The sequence below is a fragment of the Populus trichocarpa genome, chromosome 1, assembly GCF_000002775.5.
Source record: "Populus trichocarpa isolate Nisqually-1 chromosome 1, P.trichocarpa_v4.1, whole genome shotgun sequence".
Taxonomy (NCBI): Eukaryota; Viridiplantae; Streptophyta; class Magnoliopsida; order Malpighiales; family Salicaceae; genus Populus; species Populus trichocarpa.
The window spans coordinates 4958109-4979633 of record NC_037285.2 but is presented as its reverse complement, the minus strand read 5'-3'; the positions used below and the strand labels follow the sequence as shown (position 1 = coordinate 4979633).

The 21525-nt window shown below is 33.6% G+C and overlaps 1 protein-coding gene and 1 long non-coding RNA gene across 4 annotated transcripts; one reads left to right on the top strand and one right to left on the bottom strand.

Annotated features, from left to right (window-relative positions):
• Window positions 1–353: 353 nt before the first annotated feature.
• Window positions 354–2439, bottom strand: LOC127905004 (uncharacterized). The gene is made up of 2 exons (XR_008058567.1): window positions 2163–2439; window positions 354–2050 (listed from the first exon to the last, which is right to left on the bottom strand). It is a non-coding gene; the product is annotated as an uncharacterized LOC127905004 (long non-coding RNA).
• Window positions 2440–10694: 8255 nt separating this feature from the next.
• Window positions 10695–16235, top strand: LOC7491424 (auxin response factor 2). Of its 3 annotated transcripts, XM_024589402.2 has the most exons (16): window positions 10695–11438; window positions 11546–11658; window positions 11759–11857; window positions 11955–12011; window positions 12133–12288; window positions 12374–12458; window positions 12939–13029; window positions 13219–13383; window positions 13545–13664; window positions 13805–13880; window positions 13966–14134; window positions 14220–14333; window positions 14430–15022; window positions 15137–15327; window positions 15466–15733; window positions 15916–16235. In XM_024589402.2, exons 1-15 carry the CDS (start codon window positions 11357–11359, stop codon window positions 15635–15637), a joined length of 2283 nt encoding a protein of 760 aa, XP_024445170.2. In that variant the 5' UTR covers window positions 10695–11356; the 3' UTR covers window positions 15638–15733; window positions 15916–16235. The 3 variants fall into 3 exon arrangements, with proteins under 3 accessions (XP_024445170.2, XP_024445165.2, XP_002299344.3); XM_024589397.2 differs by having other exon boundaries at window positions 10696–11438; window positions 14220–15022; window positions 15466–15673; XM_002299308.4 differs by having other exon boundaries at window positions 10697–11438; window positions 14220–15022.
• The last annotated feature ends 5290 nt before the right edge of the window (window positions 16236–21525 follow it).

The following is a 21525-nucleotide window of genomic DNA, read 5'->3' as shown; positions in this document are numbered from 1 at the left end:
TTTATTTTTAATGAATTTTTTTCCTGAAAGAAATTAATTAACCCATAATTTCTTTTATTTATCTAACCTTTCTCTAGAACCTTAATAAAAAAAAAAAACCTGTTAAATTTCGCTCCGCCACTGGATCAACTATACCAAATTTGCTTTTGCGATTTTCAGAATATTACATAGAAACTAAAAAAATCTGAAATCAAAATCCATGGTATAATCGGTGGGTTTAAGATTTTGGGCCCGGCTCATTTTGGATTTCATTTTAAATAGTATTTTTTAAAATTTTAAATTGTTTTGAAGAATTTATATTAAAAATAATTTTTTTTTAAAAAAAAAACATTTTTAAAAATAACTACCAAACATCACACTAATGAATATTTCCATTGATCTTTTGTCATCATTTGAAATATTAAATGAGCAAGATACTCGAGGCTGAAAATGCCAAGCCCTCTAAAAATTAAAACCTTTACCACCACATTTTTCAGTCAAATAAAAATCAAACCTTATCCATTCCAAAAAAATAATCTTGGCTACCTTATCCGTTGTCCATGGTCATTATCCAACTAGCACATTAGAAATACAGATCCCTCTCCTCTCAGTGGCTTCAAGCTCCGATCCCACACTATTCATTGAAAATGCAGGCAGCCATATTTCTTACACCATCAATTCTCCCTCTTGTAACACCTAACAAAAGTTTAGCTTCGGCAAGGAGGGTCGTCCCAAGGTTACAGACCTCCAAATGTTCCCCGATCAAAGCAAGTGCTCCAGTGACTAACGACACTTCAACAGTTGATTACAGCTCCTTTACCTCGTAAATTCTGCTCTCCATCACCCTCAGTTTCCTATCTTCAACATTAAAAGTTACGGTTAACAATATACTTTCATTACATGTTTTGTCCAGTGTTTTTCCAGCTGAGGCTTGTGAGACAATAGGAGGAGAAGCTTGTAATGTTGAGATGTATCCTGAAGTGAAGCTCAAACCAGATGCCAGAAGTACCACTCCCAGCACTTCAGAGCAGATTGATAGAGAATATTTAGAGTACAACAGTGCCAAGACGTAAGATCTCAGGACCCCATCTTTAGTTTTACAAGTTTAAAGATTTGCAATGACAAGAATTGAACAAAATATCTGAGGTTTTAACAAGGATTCTTTCGTTTCATTACAGGGTATTCCTAGACGAGGCTTGTGATGATCTCGGAGGAGAGTTCTGTGACCCTGGATATCAGGGATGAGTTTAGCAGTAACATCTTACCTAGAAAAACAAGGAAAAAGAATGGAATGTGTCACCTTTACGTTCTTGACTTCCTTTTCTTTCACTCGGGTAGCATGGTTCTCTCGGTAGTGTACATTAAGTTCTTGAATAAAAAACTTATGTGAAGTAAGCTTTCTATACTATCAAATATAATAGTGCACTGTAAATGCGCAGGGCTGGAAATGATTAGGAAGGGGTACTTTCTATTAGAACAAATTCCGGCTTAGCTAGCTTGCTGTTAACATTGAGAAAAAGGATCATTTCAAGTTCAGGTTATTTGCAAATGCAACTGATATTGAAACTATGTGAAGCATTTAACAAGCCAAGCCACAACAAAAGAGTGAGATTCCGGCTTGCACTAACGAAGTTCATATTCAACCTTTAAGATGTAGTAATGAAACTAGATGCACAACTGATCGAGGTTAACAACAACGCTGGAAGATGAAACAACCAAAATGGAAATACTGAAAATCTCCCTGGAAACTTTAGTTGCGGGAATAACCATGACTAATTGCAAAAGAAAAGGCAAGCTTCTGTTCAAGTATTTAGAACCATCAAATGCTGAAATCAACATTTCAATTTGCAAAAACAAGCTAGGTACAAGATAAACGGATGTAAACACATATTAACACATCTTTTACGGGAATTGGGACTAGAAGTCACAGAATCCAAAAGAACGGGTTGAAAGCGTACCTGTAATGTTGTGGAAATCATATAACATCATTTAGCGGAGAATAATGTCTCCCCACTAGCATTAACAACAACATCATTGTCCATCTCCTCATCCTCAATGATCCCCTTAGACACTAATGAACTAATGAGTACTTTGCGATCATCCTCAGCTTCTAATAGCACCCCGGAAAACAAAGAAACAGTAATATTTCTTTTCCTACGAAGGAGAGAATATCAAGTTTTTACCTGAGAGAGAAGAGGAGGGTTGCTTTCTATCATGCTACGGTTGCATAGGAAGACCACTTGCGATCATCCTCAGCTTCTAATGAGGTAAGGACCTTTTCCCGCTGCAGAAATTGGGGTATGATGAGAGATTACCAGGAAGGAGGGCCGGAGAGAAGCACGAATGGGTGGGACTGGGACTGGTGCATTTGGCTCGTAAAGAAGAATGCCAGCTCCACCAATAACTGCCTGCTAAATTTTCAAAGCTACTAGAATTTAGCTAGGTGAAGATATGGGAAGCCTTTTAAAGCCCGATAATCGAAAATCTTCCAAGCCCATGACGATAAATAAATTTAATCAATCTGGTTTTTTCTTAAATAAAGTAGAATGACTCAAACAAAACTTTTGTTAAAACACATTAAAATATGTGCTATACATCATGATTTTTAATACTTTCTAAGTTATTATTTTGCTTCTTTAGCGATTCATTTTTATTTAATTCCAAATGTAAAACTTAATAAAAATCATTTAAATTTAATGATTGTATTTCACTTCTTCATTATAATATCACCTCTTTACTCTCAACCTAACCATAGCTTTTCTTTTCTGTTTTAACATAATTAATTAAAAATAATTACTGTTCAAAAAACACACCTGAATGTAAATACATGAAAGTTGTTTTAGTTTCTCGCTCGCATTAATTAGTAAGGATTTTAAAATTTTTTATTTGTGCAGTGGCTTTGGCCTACCTACCTAAGCAATCAATTTGGTCTCATAAAAATTCTATACGGTAAAGCTTAATTGCTTAATTTTTAGATTTGTTTTCTAAAAATTATTAGTTCGAGTCTTATAAATCTTAGTGCCACTGAAGACTTACATTATCGTTAACTTCAGAGCCTGTAAAATTAATCGAGGTACATGCAAACTGGTCCGGATATTCACGTTAATCTAAAAAAAAATTGGTATCATAGAATTGAAATTGAAGATAATAAAATTAAAATCGAGGCTCTCTTTTAAATTTACTATAATATTAGATGGAGACCCGATGGTTGGGTGGTATATAGTTTGTTGTGATCCTCCTTTTATTATTTTTTCTTAATCAATTATATGTCCCATTAAAGTCAAAGTTACGGCAAACATAATGTTGTATGCTAGTATATTTTTACTAAATTTTATTGATTAATAGATCAAGATTAAAAAACAATTGAAACATTGATTGGTAAAAAAAACATCATGTTCAGTCGTATAATGATTTCATTGCAAGACAATAAGAGTGTTAATCATACGCATTTTCAACTTTCTCTCCGAGTACACATTTTCGACTTTTAATCAAAGAGATCCTAAGCTAGGAGCATAGGATCACCGTCGTTTATCTAACGTACCAAATATGCCAATATGTTCTGCTTTCCACGCCGGAGGTTTGTTAAAATTAAAAACATATTTATTTTTATATTTTTACATCGTTTTAATATATTAATATTAAAAATTAAAAATATTATTTTAATTTATTTTAAATAAAAAATAACCGGAAGTCCAACTCAATTAATCTCAAAGCAAATAGTATGATCTCTCTTGCACAGTTGTTTGTTTCTTATTTTTTTCTATATGATTTGAACTAACAGCCAATTGGCTTTTTCCTCTAACGGAATCTATGAAGTTGCAGGACAGCGTTGACCGACATGTTACATTCTATATTCAATATTTTGTTTTAAAAAAAAAAACATATATATAGCAACATGCAATATTACGTTCAATTTGAGGAATATATATTGCATCGCAGGGCAAAAAGGCCACAATTTAATGGAGTTTGAATAATCAGTTGCGAGCAAAGGCGTCTGATCAATCTGCTAAACACAGAAGGATAGAAAAACAACTTCTTAACGGTATCAAAATGTCCTTGAATAGAGAATTTTGCTATATGCCATACAAAAATCAAGACAGGGAGAAATGGTACTAATTATTAATTGGGCAATATCTAAATAAAAATAATAATTGTACAGCATGTTGTACCACACTGATTTTTGATCTTATCTTTTGAAGCCGCAGTCTACACATGCGGACTTCATATAAATAATTGAAAACGTCGAGACCAAATAGTATTATAAAAATACATAACAACACGAGACAAGAAAAATAAACATAAAATCAATTTAATTTTATTGATATATAATTTATTTATTTAAAAAGATCTTTGCCATTATAAAAAATTCCATACGTCTGAATATTGTTGAGGCTTATATCTCAACCACGCACCAACCATCAAGTTTCAGCCGCTCTCCGCGAATACAAAGGACCATGGCATGTACGTGTGGGTTTTCTCTCTCTTTTTTTTTTTTTTTTAAATGTGATTGTTTGAACTCATTTACTTGTATTTTGATTAAATTTTTTAAATTTTAAAATTAACAATCATATAAATTCTAATAAAACTAAAATTTATTACACTCGAACTGATAATTTAAAAAAAACAAAATAAACCTATAACTTGAAACTCAATTTTTCTTGCTTTAACGTTGTGGGAAAACCCATCTGAAACGAGTTCAACCACCAGCAAATTGGGCCAGTGCCAGTTATTTACGCCATGTAAAAAATTCTTAGGTCGACTATCTTATAGTGTCCCAGTATGGAGTGCCATATCTATACGAGCATAAAACCTCTATATATGTCAACTGTACTGTGCACACTAGTACCTTCTGTCCCCGACGTGGTATTTGTGCTGATGATTGAAAAGAGCTACTAAGCTTTAGTAAGATCCAGAGTGAGAGTCAATGATGTAAGTTCATCCTGAAGGGCTTGCACGTAACAAATTCCACAGCTCTTTTCAGTTATCTGTGGACAAGTTGACAAAATGTTGAATATTCTTACTCTGTAAAATTAACCCGAGTCTTTCCAGTAAGAGTAAAGAGAAGAAAAGAAAAAATAGAGCGAAGAAGCGAGATTATTGCCTAAAGGTAGAAGTAGTCGATGCTTTCCTCGTCAATTGAGAAGATGACTCTTGAACACATGGATGGATCATACTTCAACTGCTACTCGGCAACTATCTATGTATCTGTGGACGCAACTATGTATCTTTTGATAAGAGTATATAAAGCAATTTGACTATTTTGTTCATATCCAAATAGTAAAGCTTAATCGTTTGTCTCGAAATATAAATTTGGCATATTTTAGCAGTATATGACCAGTAGGTTAGCTTGATTATCGGTGCTTGACTCCTATGATTCAACAAAGAATGGTCACTACAACCAGGGTTCTTTCTCTCCGTGTTTATTTTTTCTTCTTAAGCCAGATTCCTCGTTGGGTTGATTTGACCCAACACTGCTGCTAGAAGACAAACCAAGTGGACGGATTAAATTTCTGCAAAGCTTTTCCCTGGCCAGTTCAATGAACTTTGTCTATGGCCTCGCAGGCATCGCGTATCTGACGAGGAAAATAAAGAAAGAGAAAAGTAATAAATTGAAGTTTTTCACTCTGTATTAAAATAATATATTTTTATTTTATAAAAATTATTTTTGATATTAATATATTAAAATAATTTAAAAACATCAAAAAAATATTAATTTGAAACTAAGAAAAAAATAAAAATTTTTAATTTTTTTCAAAAGTACTTTTGAAACACAAAAACAAACAAGGCAGTTTCAAAAAAACAATCAGGGCAGTGTAATTTTTTTTTCTCCAAACTTTTTTTCCCATCAATTTAGTTCTAATTAAAGATCAATTACTTTTAATTTCTTGTAAAATGGTGAAATTAAAAAAAAAGGGACCAACATATAAAAAGACATTAAACATGGATGGCGTGACATAAATTTATCAAAAGGTGCCCTTTGATCCTTAAATTTTATAATTTCAGTACCTTAATCAATTTTCAATTCAATTTTGATATAAATTTTTTTTTGTTATTTTTAATCCCTAGTTGAGAGAGAAGAGAAAAAGGTTGTCAGATTTCAGTGGAAGGTAGAGAAAAGTATCTTTAACATCGATTTAAATCACCAAAACAGATGATATTTATGTCAAATAGTTTCATTTGATAAAAAAATGGTTCATATTAGGTGTTTTTTTACCTTTAAAGTTCATTTTAAAAAAACAAATCTAAGTTTGGGTTGACTTTTTATTTTGAGTTGATTTGGGTTTTTGAGGCGGTTTTTTGATCCCATAAATAGGTTTATCATGGTTCCTATAATGTTTTATAGGTGCTTTAAGTCAAATATGGGTTGAAAAATAAGTTTTGGGTAAAAAAAATAATTAAGCATTGATTTTCCGGTCACCATAGTGACTAAAATTTAGGCAAATTAAACGACGTGTCGTCTGATTTTTTTTCAAAAAAATAGTTGCAAAAAAATAATCAAAGCCTAGTCGCGTGGTCCTACCAGGGCAATCCCGCGCGTGGGCCCCAACAAAATGGATTAGGCAGGTTAGCCTAGCTTGCCAGACCCAACATCGCTTGATTTTTGTATTTTTTTTTCTAATTTTTTTTTAAAATTAATGATTTGTTATGGTTTTTTCTCTCAATTTTTTTAATTTTAATTTAAATTAGTACACCTTCTCTCTTTCATTTTATTTGGAGAGCATTTTTTAAATGACAATTATTTTTTTAGTTATGTATTTAAATTTGAAGAGTTTTTCTGATTTATCTATATTTGTTTTTTTCTTTTGTATGAATAATTTTATTTTTTAAAATAATAAAATATTTTCAGATAATATTTCTAATATGTGCAACTTTGCATGGTGTTATTTTCCCATTTTATTTTATTCAATCAATATAATTTGTGTCTATATTTCTATTATCGTTTACCTGAATAAAAAAATCAATAAGAAAATTTAACAAACACAACCGAGTAAATATCTTATTTTTCGAGATTAAATATTTTGATCTATATTTGTCTCTTGATTTTTCAAGTTTTGTTTTTAAGTATCGTTAATGACTTTTTATTTATTTATTCGCATATATAGTTCTTGATTTATTTGATTGCATGTATGTATAAATTTTTTATTTGAACTTAAATTTTTAAAACCACATAAAGACGTTGAAATAACCTATATTTATATTTTTTATAGTAAATAAAAATATCCGACCTGCGGCGGAGCACGCGTCACATAACTAGTGGTATAAAAAATTGGTGTGAAGTATGGAATTTTTTATAATCTCCAAATCTTTTTCATTCAATTATATTATGGTACTTCACTTAATATTTTAGTAAGAATAATTCTGACAATATATAGTTCTTCATGGTTTCATAATATATTTTACGAGAAGCAGATTTTTTTTATGGTCACACAATATTATAGATGCACACCATTCTCAGTTAAAATGTGACTCGTAGTCCAACTAGTGGAGTACAAGAAAGATAATCGCGCAAAAGTTTATATCATCGCTCGAACGAATTAATCTTCTACAGGAATCAATACTCATTTTCAAGCGCAACATAGTTCTTTATGGTCTCATATTCCTAAGATAAGCAAGTTTTTGTGATTGCCACAGCCTCCCAGATACAATCGTTGTTTTGTATATGCAATATATAATAATATAAGAAAATGGGAGTTCTTTTTTGACACAGTAAAAATAATAATAAAGTAACATGGTTAAAAAATAATTGAAAAATTAGAACACTTTAATGAATCGTATATGTCATATGCAACTTGCGTGTCGCAAATACTACCTGAAACTTATTTCGAACCCCACGCGAATGCTACTTGAGACTTGTTTCGAAGCCCACCCCCACCCTATCTCTCTATCTTTATCACCAAAAACACTCCCTAGAAGCCCAAAAACACTCCTCTCTCTCTCTAGCTCTACTAGTGGCAACTACACTTTCTCTCTCTACCAATAGCGAATGTTGAATTTTTCAACTAAAACAGCCACCACTATTCACCCTTACCACCCACATTTTTCTTTTAGAGGTATATTAAACACTGCCCTTCAATTAATTTAATGTAATTTATATTTAATTAGTGTTAATTTAATTTTATTGAATGTGAGGGTTTTGAATTAGAAATTAGGTTAATTAGATGTAATTGAAGTTGTTAATTAGATATGATTATGTTATTTTGTTTAATTATCAATTATTTTAGGTTGTTGTTTATTTGTAAATTAACAAAATTAAGTGTTTGGAATGTTAGTATTAATTTAGGTTAAGTTATGGATTATGTTAATTAAATATATTTTTAGTTGATGGTTTAGTTATTTTGTTGAATAATCAATGTTCATTTTGTTGTTGATGGCCACACATTTGATTAACACAAGTCCCTCTGTACTACTTCGACATTATTGAGATGCATTGTTCAAATCAAGTAATGCGATAATTTGGACTATCTTAACATATACTAAATTATGTTGATACTAGAGAGGAGCTGCATAATATCAGTTATCAGGGTAAACGCATGAGAAATTGATTGGTAATTCATGCATCTTACCTTGATCTCTAGGATGTTAAGATGTATCGTGTTTTTAAGGAGTGACAACCTATGATTGATATAAATACCTATATAACATGGTATCTGCATATTACATGTTTCATTACACCGACCTGATTGTGTTTCCCGAGATGTCCATGCAAACTGAAGCACTATGCCCCCCGGTATCTGAAACAGAATCGATTGATATGCAATATTGTTTTATATTTATTAAATGTCAGAATAATTTTATTATGGATGCTGACTACTAATTGGTTTTTAATGTGTTTATAGATTAGTTATTTAGTATGAGAACTTCGGAAAGCAACAACTGCTACTTGCAAAGGTGTCGATGAGACATGTTGTGGCCAACACCACATTCAATTTATGTCATAGAGGAATTCAATAGGTTGGGAAGGTTGAGCGTCTTGAAGCAAAATTAACGGAAGATGATATCGCTTATCGTAGGAGTGTTGGGGATATTGACCTGTCCATGAGCATCCCAAGTCTATCTACGAGTGACCTAGGTCTATCCATAAGCTGGGATGATATCGGTCCATTTCAAACCTACATGGATATTACAAACCGACCTTGAGTTGGATAAGTTGGGGAGATTATTAGATATAATTACATATTATTATTAGTTATGATAATTGTGAATAGATATATAGTTGGTTTATTTTTTTAATAAAATATTATGTTGTCTTCATTGTCAGTATACATTTGTTATTTATAACTAATTATATTATGTGTTACTTATATGAATTGTGTTTTAATAGTTGAGAACTCGTTACTTTTTATTGTATGACTTGCTGTTTTTTTTTTTTGTAAGGAGTTGATGACAAAATAGACTGTCTTTGGACACCTTTATTAGAAAAGGTGCAAATACTATCTACAAAACACGAGTCGTAGATAGTATTTACGACAATTGAGTCATAAATGCTATTTATAGCTCTCTCAATTGTGTTAAATTTCTAATTATATTTTTACAGATTGTAATTTATAATTCTCTTTAAATGTGTTATTTCACCAAAATACTCAGAAAAATAGTAGGTGATCTGCACCATTGGCTTTATTAATGAATTCCTTCCACTCTCTCATGTTTGTGATGTCAAGAAGCCTCTTGCTGTAGCAAGGAAAAGAAAGGTTATAGCTATGATGTATTACATGAATGCGTGTACCATAGCTCTAAGTAACATGATAATTTTTCAAACTAACATAGTTGGAGAGCTATTCCTACATGTTAGTCAAAAAAGTTAAAAGTTTATTTCATATATTTTTATGTAAAAAAAAGTTTTAATTAGAGTTGTATTAATTAGTTACTATTAATAAATAGTTATATTAAAATCAAATATATTAAAATATAATTGATATTTCTAAATAGTTTTTTTTCAATGAAGTAAAAAATGTTATATTTATATTATTTAAAAAACCATATTATCAATTTGACTTTTTTAAATAACTCTCATTAAAGATCCTCTTATAAACATTTTAAAAAAAAACAGTATATGTGATTTTATTTTTGAAAAATAGCACATGCGATTGTTTGAAAAACGACACTTTCTAGCTGCAATTTATTTATTTTTTTGGATTCTTAATTTTTTTTATTCTTCAATGTTAGATGTTGCAAAATTATAGCCTTTTGTTGCAAAATTACTGGTTTTAAAAGAAAAAATTGAAAAAAAAAGAATTTAGAAAAACAAAAACAAAAAATAAACCGTAGTTTTCACATGTGGTTTTTGATACCGGTGTTATTTTTAAAATCTTTTTCACACGTGTTATTTGACTCTTTTTTTTTAAAACCTGTTAATAACAGAACATTGGTTGCTTGCATCTGCAAGACCTGGAAGTTGATGATTGATCATCCAATACGCGCGAGTTCTGCTCTTGCATTTTCCACATTTGTACCATCTCTACCACCACAGGTAATGTCTTTCTCATCTCACTGACACGTGTCCTTTCATTTTACAGCAATGTAATTTACAACCTTTGATTTTTCCTGGTGAACCACATCTGTCCACGGCTGTTATTTTCATCGTTGACTGGTGATTCACTGCACGGTGACATTAACATTATCCCTCATTTAAATCTGATCATCTGCCTGTTAATAACGAGACAAAAAATCTCTTCCCAAAATCAGAACAGCTTTTCGTTTCCAAGGACAAACGCGGTCCCTATGTCAACCAATCAAATATGGCCACTAAAACGTAATACACAACCCCGTTAACGAAAACCGTGGCTTCCCCAGTGAATAAAAAGAAAATGTCTCCGTTTGCCGGTTAAGCAGAGGACAAAACAGTGAAGAAGGGCACAGTAACCGGAGGTACCGGTAGCCTAGAAACGGACAATAATTCCACTAGCTTTGAAGTAATTGCAGAATCTGACTTCGCTGCAGGCACACACACAGAGTGAGAAATTTCAATTTTTTTTTTAAATAAAATAAAAATGTAGTGCCATTTGTGAGGAGAGAGAGAGAGGGGGGGGGGGGGGGGAGACAGAAACAGTGTACGAGTGGTAATGGGCCTAATGGCAGCGACTATTGCTGAGACGGTTGCTGAAGAGAGAGAAAGCGAAGCAGAGAAGCAAAGAAAGGACAGTCTCATTATTAGATCAGATTATTTCTACTATTTTTCTTCTCCGTATGAAGCCAAACAGATCTTTGAAGTCGTTGCTCTACTCTTGTTATTGCTTCAAGAGAAGCAGAAGATCATTTCGATTGCTGACGTTTCACTTTCTGTAGAAAATCATTCCCTGTAATAATTAATCATTTAATCAGTTTCTAGTTCATAAACAGTCGTTTAATTGAGTACTCTTATTAGTTTTGGATTATAATAATGATTAACGGAAGTTATTCTGTGGATAATAAACGTAATGGAATTGCGAGAGGGAGTTCGAGTTTTCCGGTGGCCGGTGAAGGTACCTATGATGATTTTCAATGATTTCCTTTCGTTTTCTTTTGATTTTGTTAGGTTTTAGTAAATCATCATGATTACGTTATGTGATTTTTATTTTGGCATGAGTAGGATCAGAGGATGCACTGTACAAGGAACTGTGGCACGCATGTGCAGGTCCGTTAGTGACAGTGCCTCGCCAAGGAGAGCTTGTTTACTACTTTCCTCAAGGTCATATTGAACAGGTTCGCTTTCATCTGCTTCCTTCTTCTGTCATTTCACTCTCTCATCCTTGTTTGTCATTTTTTTTTTCGAATTTGAAATTTGTGTGATATACTAATCCAGGTTGAAGCATCGACGAATCAGGTTGCTGATGATCAGCAAATGCCGGCTTATAATCTTCCTCCTAAAATCCTCTGTCGTGTGGTTAATGTTCAATTGAAGGTAATTAATATTGAATTAAGGGTTTGCTCTGTCGTGTAATCTGTAGAATCAAGGGTTCATTGAGTTAGGATTCTATGCTCATGTTTTTTAATTCCAGGCTGAGCTGGATACAGATGAAGTGTTTGCTCAAGTCATTCTGCTTCCTGTAGCTGAAGTATGATTTATTCTTATATAATTCAGATTTTTTTATATATAATTTTTTTGAATGCTAATTTTAAAGAACACCTCATAACTGAAAATAATTAAATGCTGGTAAAATTATGGAAACTTGCCAGCAAGATGTGGACTTGGTGGAGAAGGAGGATTTGCCGCCTCCGCCTGCACGTCCTCGGGTGCATTCCTTTTGTAAGATGCTTACAGCATCAGATACGAGCACACATGGTGGATTTTCAGTGTTGAGACGGCATGCTGATGAATGTCTACCTCCTTTGGTCTGTTTTTTTTTCCTTCTCCATTCTCAGATGTTTTATTTCCTTTATGTTCATGTTATTAATGGCTTTATTTTTTCTCTAACAGGACATGTCCCTACAACCTCCAGCACAGGAGCTGGTAGCCAAAGATTTGCATGGAAATGAGTGGCGTTTCCGCCACATATTTCGAGGTAATTGTTATCAGGTTGGAATGGATTCTCTGAGTGTATTCTGTGCTTATACAGATCATGTAATATAACCTATTTCTCTAGTTATGCAACCTTTGTTGTGCATGTTGAAGTCTCTTTGCTTTATTTTCATGTGTGTGAGTACCATCAGTTTAAGGATTGATTTTTCCCTTTTGTGCAAGTTTTCAAAATCTTGGATTGGTGATTGGATGTCCAGGTAGCTAACAGTTAACAGTTTGGCCTTGCTCTGCTCCACTAAAATTAATCAATTGTCCATTCTTCTTTATGTTTCATGAATGAGCCTCTCACTTTGATCTTGCATCAAGTTATCCAGTTGATTGTCTCAGTTTTATGTAGATCGTGATTTATTGGATAAGATATTACCTATTTATTGGTAATATACATGCTATAGTTGCCAATTTGAAGGTGTTGTTATCTGACATAGCTGTGTTGTAATGTGTTATTGTGAATTCCAAATTGCAGGTCAACCAAGAAGGCACCTTCTTCAAAGTGGTTGGAGTCTCTTTGTCAGTGCCAAAAAGCTTGTGGCGGGAGATGCTTTTATTTTTCTTAGGTTTGCATCTTCATTTTTAGTCTCTTTGAAGATTGCTACCTCTAGCTTGCCTCGAGTACTTTTTGTACCTCATTGCAACCCAGGATTAATCATGGCACTTTTTTGAAACTATGTAGTAGGTTTACCTGTCAGAGCTGATTCTATGGTGAATCAACAAAGCATGATTGACTTCTGGATTTTTATTTTCAGGGGTGAAACTGAAGAGCTTCGTGTAGGGGTAAGACGTGCTCTGAGTCAGCCAAGCAATGTCCCATCTTCTGTAATGTCTAGTCACAGCATGCATATTGGCATCCTTGCAACTGTGTGGCATGCTGTTTCGACAGGATCAATGTTCACTGTTTATTATAAACCAAGGTTTGTGGTTTGTTCTGTAGACACTGGCGAGATTGTTACATATTTTGAAACTAAGTGATTGCTCTGGATGATATGCATGGTTTGTAGTATGCATTTCACTCATCCCTTGTCTATGGTTTTCTGACTCCGTATTGTATTTTTGTGTGTTTGATGTGTTTCAGGACTAGTCCTGCCGAGTTTATTATTCCAATTGATAAATATAGGGAGTCTGTCAAGATAAACTATGCTATAGGGATGAGGTTCAAAATGAAATTCGAAGCTGAAGAGGCCCCAGAACAAAGGTATGTTTTTCCTTGAAACCATCCCATTTTTTAATTGATTTGAACTTGGACATAACCAGAAAAAAGGAAAGGTGAAAAGATGTATAGTTGTTGAAGGGGGATGGGGCTGTGTTAATATTTGTCTCATCATCTGTGGCCAGGTTCTCTGGCACTGTAATTGGAGTAGAAGAGGCAGATCCAAAGAAGTGGCCTCGCTCAAAGTGGAGATGCCTCAAGGTGGCGGCATATCTATAACTTACTGGAATGTGGATTTTTTTTCTTTTGCTTTGCATCTGCTAAAACCTCCTCACACTCGCTTTAGGTTCGCTGGGATGAAACTTCTCCTGTTCACCGTCCAGACAGGGTTTCTCCTTGGAAAATAGAACGTGCTTTGGCTCCTTCTCTGGATCCCGTTCCGGGGTGCCAATCGAAAAGGCATCGTTCAAACATGGCAACATCATCTGCAGATTCCTCTGCTCCTACAAAGAAAGGTATAAATAGCAAACTACAAGTCTGTACACTTCATTTGTCATTGTGCGGTTATGAATATGCTCTGGTTATGCTAATGTCAACTAGATAATGAGCCTTCAAGACACCTGCAACATAAAGAAATCTTGACCTTGAGAAACACACATGCTGGGAAGAATTACTCAGATAGTAAGCACAATCCTGCACAGGCTCTATTTCAAGGTAAGGATCAGACTGCTTTTGATAATAGAAAACTTGGACCAGATGACAAGATTCCTCAAGTAATGCATGGAGCAAAACTCATGAACCTAACAACAGGACCTGGAACCCTGCATGAATCCTATGAATCAACTCGCCCCTTCTTTGAGCTGAACTCTGATGACGTTGATCGACCCAGTAAACTTAATGAAACAGGCATGTTCAACTGCCATTCAGCTCCCTTGATGTATTTAGGCCACCCATTTAACATGATGGCATCTAGGATGGAAGTTCATGTGGCAAAAGATAAAGACATACAACAGCAGCGTGGAAGCTGGTTTTCACCTTTGCCATATGCTGATAATTCTTCTCATCCTTCGGGATCTAAACCACAGCATCTTCCTTTTCAACAACGTAACAAGGAAACATCTAAAGATGGTAATTGCAAACTTTTCGGCTTCTCCCTTTTTGGGAATCCTATGGCTGCAGAACCAGCCATTATACACAGGCACTCCACAGAGAAACAACAGCAGCAAATCAATGTTGCATCAGATCACCTGAAATTGTTGGGTTCTGAAGGATTTTTGGAGCAAGCAAAGCATTCAAAGCATGTTAGACCTGAGGAACAAGGGAACATTTTTCAAGCTTCTGCTCTTCATTCTAAAGATGTCCAGGGCATGCCCGAGGGTGATTCAACCAGAAGATGTGTAAAGGTTGTTACCTATTTGAATGCTCAACTAAGATTCCTTTTATTGAGATTTTATTTCGGTTCTTTTTTATTTTGGATATGAACTTGCAATTTGTATATGTGGCCTTCACTGGTTTAGGTTTACAAGCAGGGGACTGCTGTGGGGAGGTCTCTGGACCTGGCAAAGTTTAATGGTTATAATGAATTGACAGCAGAACTGGATCAGATTTTTGAATTTCATGGTGAATTAGTTGCCCCTAACAAAGATTGGTTGATTGTTTTTACTGATGATGAGGGTGATATGATGCTTGTAGGAGATGATCCCTGGCAGTAAGAACTCAAACTCGGGTCCTTTTTTTTAACACAAATTGATCAGCAAATTACTTCACGTGTTAATCCTACGATCATATTCTGTAGCCTACAAGATTTTTGGAACTCGAATCAAGTTGCTGTTTTTGTATGATGTAGGGAATTCTGTAGTATGGTGCGCAGGATCTTTGTCTTCACTAGAGAGGAGATAAACAGGATGGAGCCGCGATCCCTGAATCTAGAAGCCGAGGGAAATTCACAAAGTGCAGACCAAATGGTTGATTTGATGGGGGATGGAACTTCAAAGCATCTTCCAGCTGTGAGTCCCTAGGAGTTTTCAGGCTTGTGCTACACGACTGACAGTAAGGTTAAGAGATTCATCTACGTGGACGCCCAGGCCATAGTTTGAGAAACATCAGAAAGCTAGGTGCAGGGAATGTCATTTTTATTTTTAAAGGCTAATCAGTGACTAAAATCTTGTTGAGCCATTCAAGCCAAAATAATTTTTATTTTCATATAGGTTTAATCTGTTAATTCTGTTTGCGTTTTTTTCGCCAAATGAGTTTTCCACTTTTTTTCAATCTATTTATTTCCCTTCACTTTGTTCAGGTCAGGAGGCTGAAAAGGTGACACAAACGAAGTTGTTGCATTGTGGCCAAGATGACAATGTTGAGGCAGTTGTGATGTCCTCTTCTAAGCTTTTTCATCTTATGCAGCGTGGCTTGTTTGGTAGATAAGAGTTTTTGTCATACAGCATATGTAACCTTCTAATGTTTATTTTTTACTTACTCTTGGGAGGATTGGAAAAATAGCATCAGTTGTTTTTATTAGCTTAGAATGCTTAGACACACGGGCAGACCAGGGACCACTTTCCAGTTCCACTCGACTCTTCCTCTGTTATTTATGCCCGTGAAAAGAAAATTGCTAGAGACAGCTCGTCTGCAACTCACAAAATCTTTGATCGTACACATATCATGGTAAGTAACCCTATCACTTTTTTTTACCACTTTATATTCTCTCTACTTGCTAACCATTTATGCCCATCTCGTACCTACTACTGGCTCCATTCGTTGCTTCATGCAACAAGGGTTGGGCCTTATATATATATAAATCCAGTATTTCTGTAAACTCAGTAGCGCAAAAAAGACCGTGTCCCCTAAGCATTCTAAGCTAATAATAATAAAACCAGTGTTCAAATTGATTTCTCGGATAAAAAAACAAAAAAAAAACTAATTACATGGTTTGAGATCGCATATGATGGTTTGTTGCAATGATGTCCCTACTCCCTCGGGCTTAATTTATGTTTCCAAGGAAAGTTAGCGGTTGCTTGACTATCGAGAAAGCAAATAGCTCCCATCAATTTTTCTCACAAAAATGTAATTGCCACCAAAATGGACGGCCCGCTTCAGTCATTAAAAAAGAGGACATTTTATTGGGGTGATCGTTAAGTTGGCACCATGCCAAAACGTAAAGGGAAGGAATTAGATATAGCCAAAGCATCGTTTAACTGATAGGCGATATTACTTGTCTCTGAAAGAGGAAGTTCGTTCTCTCTCTTTAAATCTTTACACAAACGAGAACTTAACTCTAGAAATTTAATACTTCAAATAAATTGGGGGAGCGTGCACGAATAACTGGATCTGAGTGCAGGGAAGAAATTAATTTCTACAGAATTCAATCAACGTTCTCAAATTATTGCACCTCAAAACATAATCAAAACAGCCAAGAAGATACATAATCATTTTTATAGAAGCTAACTAATTCAAGAAATCATCGACTTTATACTTGCAATGGTGAAGGAGAGCCATTACCAAAACCTGCAGTCTGGTATTAACTCCAGCAGATCACCGCTCTAAAAAAGGGATTGTTGAAAGGCCTTCACACAACTTTCAGCTTCACTATCATTTACTATCAAAGAGATCTTCAACTGACAATACCAAGAAAATATTTTTTACAAGCAGAGTTCGACGCATAAATGCTGAACAAAGTGTTCAGTTGAAAGACCTTGGATGCCCATTGTGTGATCATCTGCATATCGACTGCATTTGTTCTTAGAACAAGAAAAACATGCCATAAGAAGCAAATAACATGACGTGTCCACGAAAAAAAGAAGATTTATTATGCAAAAGGACTTGAACCATATAATCCTAGCGACTCATAAAAGCAACATTTGGAATCTCTCTTTGTATAAAAGAACACCGTTTAGTATCAAGGGCAAGGGTTAAAACTCTCCATCTTTATATATGTATGTATGACAGAACATGTTGTTGACTTTCTTTCTGCCATAGATTTGGTAAACTCCTAGCTAGCGGACAAGCTTGAGATTAACAACGGCAACTTTTTCAAGCTCTTCCACTACATTGCCAAGTTCATGCTCACATAAGACAATTCTGATATGGTTTCTGTGCCAAAGCAGTCAGCAAGATTGAAAAGATAAATATACTTTTTCTTGGGAGGAAGAAAGAAGTGCAAGGGGCAAGAGATTCTGTCCCGTGTTAGAGAAAGAATTAGGTTTGTTTAATAACGTGGTTAATGTGTTATTAAAATTAATATCTACTTAACTTTATTTGAATTTAATCTTTAACATAAACTTTTAATATGAAACATTAATAAAATTTAAAAAATTATAAATAAATAATAAATTAATATCAATTAATTTTAATCCTTGGTTGACATGTTTGAATGAAACCGAAAACTCTTTAAAAGTTTCTATATCACCGGGGAAAGAAAAAACACTATTTTGGTGTTTATAAAGTAGGAAGTTGTAAGGTTAAAATTGAGTCTAAACAACATCCAAGCTTTTAAATGGAAGAGATCCTAAAAAAAGTTAGCATTGAACTTAAAACCACATGTGTAGGCCAAATTTGACCGAGTTTCGAGCTTGAGTTTGAGCTCATTGTAAAATATTTTTTTGGATCATAAAAGATTATTTTTTGCCAACTAAAATGCTTGCTCCATGAAGAATTATTTCTTCCAACCCAGTCCACTATTTTGTCCAGTCCAAGAAAGTTAGAATCTAATAAGTTTTTTCAAAACTTTTTTGAGTTTACATGAACAAATTTTTGAGCTCAAAAGTCATATGATTTAAATAAAAAAAATATTCATGTTTAATTATGGTTTATTGTGGGTAATCAAAGTTGTTAATGAGAGAAATCGATCAACCTTTGGTTCCTAAAATTCTCTTTAAAAAAGGGCTAAAGAAGAGTATTTTGGGGTTGGTTAATTCTATATTGTTTTGACAGAATTTGACACTCTTCTTCATCTTATTTTCCAGCATTGTTTTCTAGTTTTAAACCTTTTTTTCCTCTCAAAATATATCATAATCTAGAGCTCGAATTCAGTCCTTACAGAGGAATCATTGAGTAATATTTCATTGGTTCGTTGGACCTTTTTGGGAGTGCACCTAAACAAAGTGGTGTTGTTGGAATTTTAGGTGACTTATTGAAGAAAGTCTTATTACACGCGCACCAACCTATCTTGACAAGGCTCCAAGTCAGGTTTTGAGTTCATTGTAAAATATTTTTTTGGGCCACAAAAGATTATTTTTTGCTAACTAAAATGCTTGGTCTATGAAGAATTATTTCTTCTAACTTGGCCCATTGTTTTTTCCGGTCCATAAATATAAATGTTAGAATCTGATCAAGTTTTCAACTACTCTTTCAAGGTTACATGAATAAATTTTTCAGCTCAAAAGTCACATAATTTAAATAAAAAAATATTCATGTTTAATTCTAGTTTATTGTGGGTAATCAAAGTTGTTAATGGAGGAAATCCATCAACCTTTGGTTTCTAAAATTCTCTTTAAAAAAGGCTAAAGAAGAGTGTTTTGGGGTTGATTAACTCTGTATTATTTTGACAGAATTTGGCACTCTTCTTCACCTTATTTCCAGCATTGTTTTCTAGTTTTAAACCTTTATTTTCCCTCTCAAAATATATCCTAATCTAGAACTTGGGTTCAGAGCTTGTAAAGGAATCATCAGGTAATATTTTATTGGTTCATTGGATCTTGTTTAGGAGTGCACCTAAACACGGTGGTATTGTTGGAATCTTGGGATGAAAGAATCATTTCTTCTAGCCCAGCCCATTTTTTGTCCAGTCCATGAATGTTAGAATCTAATTAGTTTTTCCACAACTCTTTCAAGGTTACATGAACATATTTTTCAGCTTAAAAATCACATAATTTAAATAAATAAAATATTACTGTTTAATTCTAATTTATTGTGGGTAATCAAAGTTGTTAGCGGGGGAAATTTATCAACCTTTGGTTCCTAAAATTCTCTTTAAAAAAGGGTTGAAAAAGAGTGTTTTGGGGTTGATTAATTTTGTATTGTTTAGACAGAATTAGATGTTATTCTTTACCTTATTTTCCATCATTGTTTTCTGGTTTTAAATCTTTATTTTCCTCTCAAAATATATCTTAATCTAAAGCTTGAGTTCAATCATTGTAGAGGAATCATTGAATAATATTTCATTGGTTTGTTGAATCTTTTTTTAAGATTGCATCTAAATAAAGTGGTGTTGTTAAAATCTTGGGTGACTTATTGAAGAAAGTCTTATTGCACACACAATGGCCTATCTTGACAGGGCTCCAAGTCGGGTATGGTTTTGGGTTCATTGTAAAATATTTTTTTGGGCCACAAAAAATTATTTTTTGCTAACTAAAATTCTTGGTCTATGAAGAATTATTTCTTCTAGCACAGTGCACTGTTTTGTCCAATCCATGAATGTTAGAATCTGACCAGTTTTTTCACAACTCTTTCAAGGTTACATGAATAAATTTTTCAGCTCAAAAGTCACATGATTTAAATAAAAAAAATATATTCATGTTTAATTCTGGTTTATTATGGGTAATCAAAGTTGTTAGCAGGGGAAATCCATTAACCTTTGGTTCCTAAAATTCTCTTTAAAAAGGGGTTGAGGAAAAGTGTTTTGGGGTTGATTAATTTTGTATTGTTTTGACAGAATTTGACACTCTTCTTCACCTTATTTTCCAACACTGTTTTCTGGTTTTAAACCTTTATTTTTCCTCTCAAAATATATCTTAATCTAGAACTTGGGTTCAGTCCTTGTAAAGGAATCATTGGGTAATATTTTATTAGTTCATTAGATCTTATTTAAGAGTGCATCTAAACACGGTGGTATTGTTGGAATCTTGGACTGTGCTGGTAGAATTATTTCTTCTAGCCTGGCCCACTGTTTTATCCAGTCTATGAATATAAGAATCTAATTAGTTTTTCCACAACTCTTTCATGGTTACATAAACAGATTTTTCAGCTTAAAAGTCACATGATTTAAATAAAAAAAAATCATTTCTGGTTTATTGTGGGTAATCAAAATTGTTAAGAGTGAAGTCAATCAACCTTTGGTTCCTAAAATTCTCTTTAAAAATGGCCGAATAAGAGTGTTTTGTGGTTGGTTAATTCTGTATTGTTTTGACAGAGTTTGGCACTCTTCTTCACCTTATTTTCCAGCATTGTTTTCTAGTTTTATACCTTTTTTTCCTTTCAAAATATATCATAATCCAAAGCTTGGGTTCAGTCCTTAATAAGGAATCATTGAGTAATATTTTATTGGTTTATTGGACTTTGTTTAGAAGTGCACCTAAATAAAGTGTTGTTGTTGGAATCTTTGATTTTTTATTGAAAAAAGTCTTATTACACACGGACCGACCTATCCGGACAAGGTTCCAAGTTGGGTTTGGTTTTGGGTTCATTGTAAAATATATTTTTTTGCCACAAAAGATTATTTTTGCTAACTAAATGCTTGATTTGTGAAGAATTATTTCTTCTAGCCTAGCCTACTGTTTTGTCTAGTCCATGAATGTTAGAATCTGATCATTTTTTCCAGTACTCTTGCAAGGTTACATGAATAGATTTTTTAGCTCAAAAGTCATATGATTTAAATAAATAAAAAATGTTCATGTTTAATTCTAGTTGATTGTGGGTAATCAAAGTTGTTAGCGGGGAAAATTCATCAACCTTTAGTTCTTAAAATTCTCTTTAAAAAGGGGTTGAAAAGGAGTGTTTTGGGGTTGATTAATTTTGTATTGTTCATACAAAATTTGACGATCTTCTTCACCTTATTTTCTATCATTGTTTTCTAGTTTTAAACCTTTCTTTTTCCTCTCAAAATATATCCTAATCTTGAGCTTGAGTTCAATCATTGTAGAGGAATCATTGAATAATATTTCATTGGTTCGTTGGACCACCTAAAAAAAGT

Excerpts from the sequence above, each read along its gene's own strand:
- LOC7491424 (XM_024589397.2), top strand. The coding sequence starts at position 11,357 with ATGATTAACGGAAGTTATTCTGTGGATAATAAACGTAATGGAATTGCG. Across the intron at positions 11,439-11,545 it reads TTTTCCGGTGGCCGGTGAAG|GATCAGAGGATGCACTGTAC; the intron begins GTACCTATGATG and ends TGGCATGAGTAG. Across the intron at positions 14,135-14,219 it reads CTCTGCTCCTACAAAGAAAG|ATAATGAGCCTTCAAGACAC; the intron begins GTATAAATAGCA and ends AATGTCAACTAG.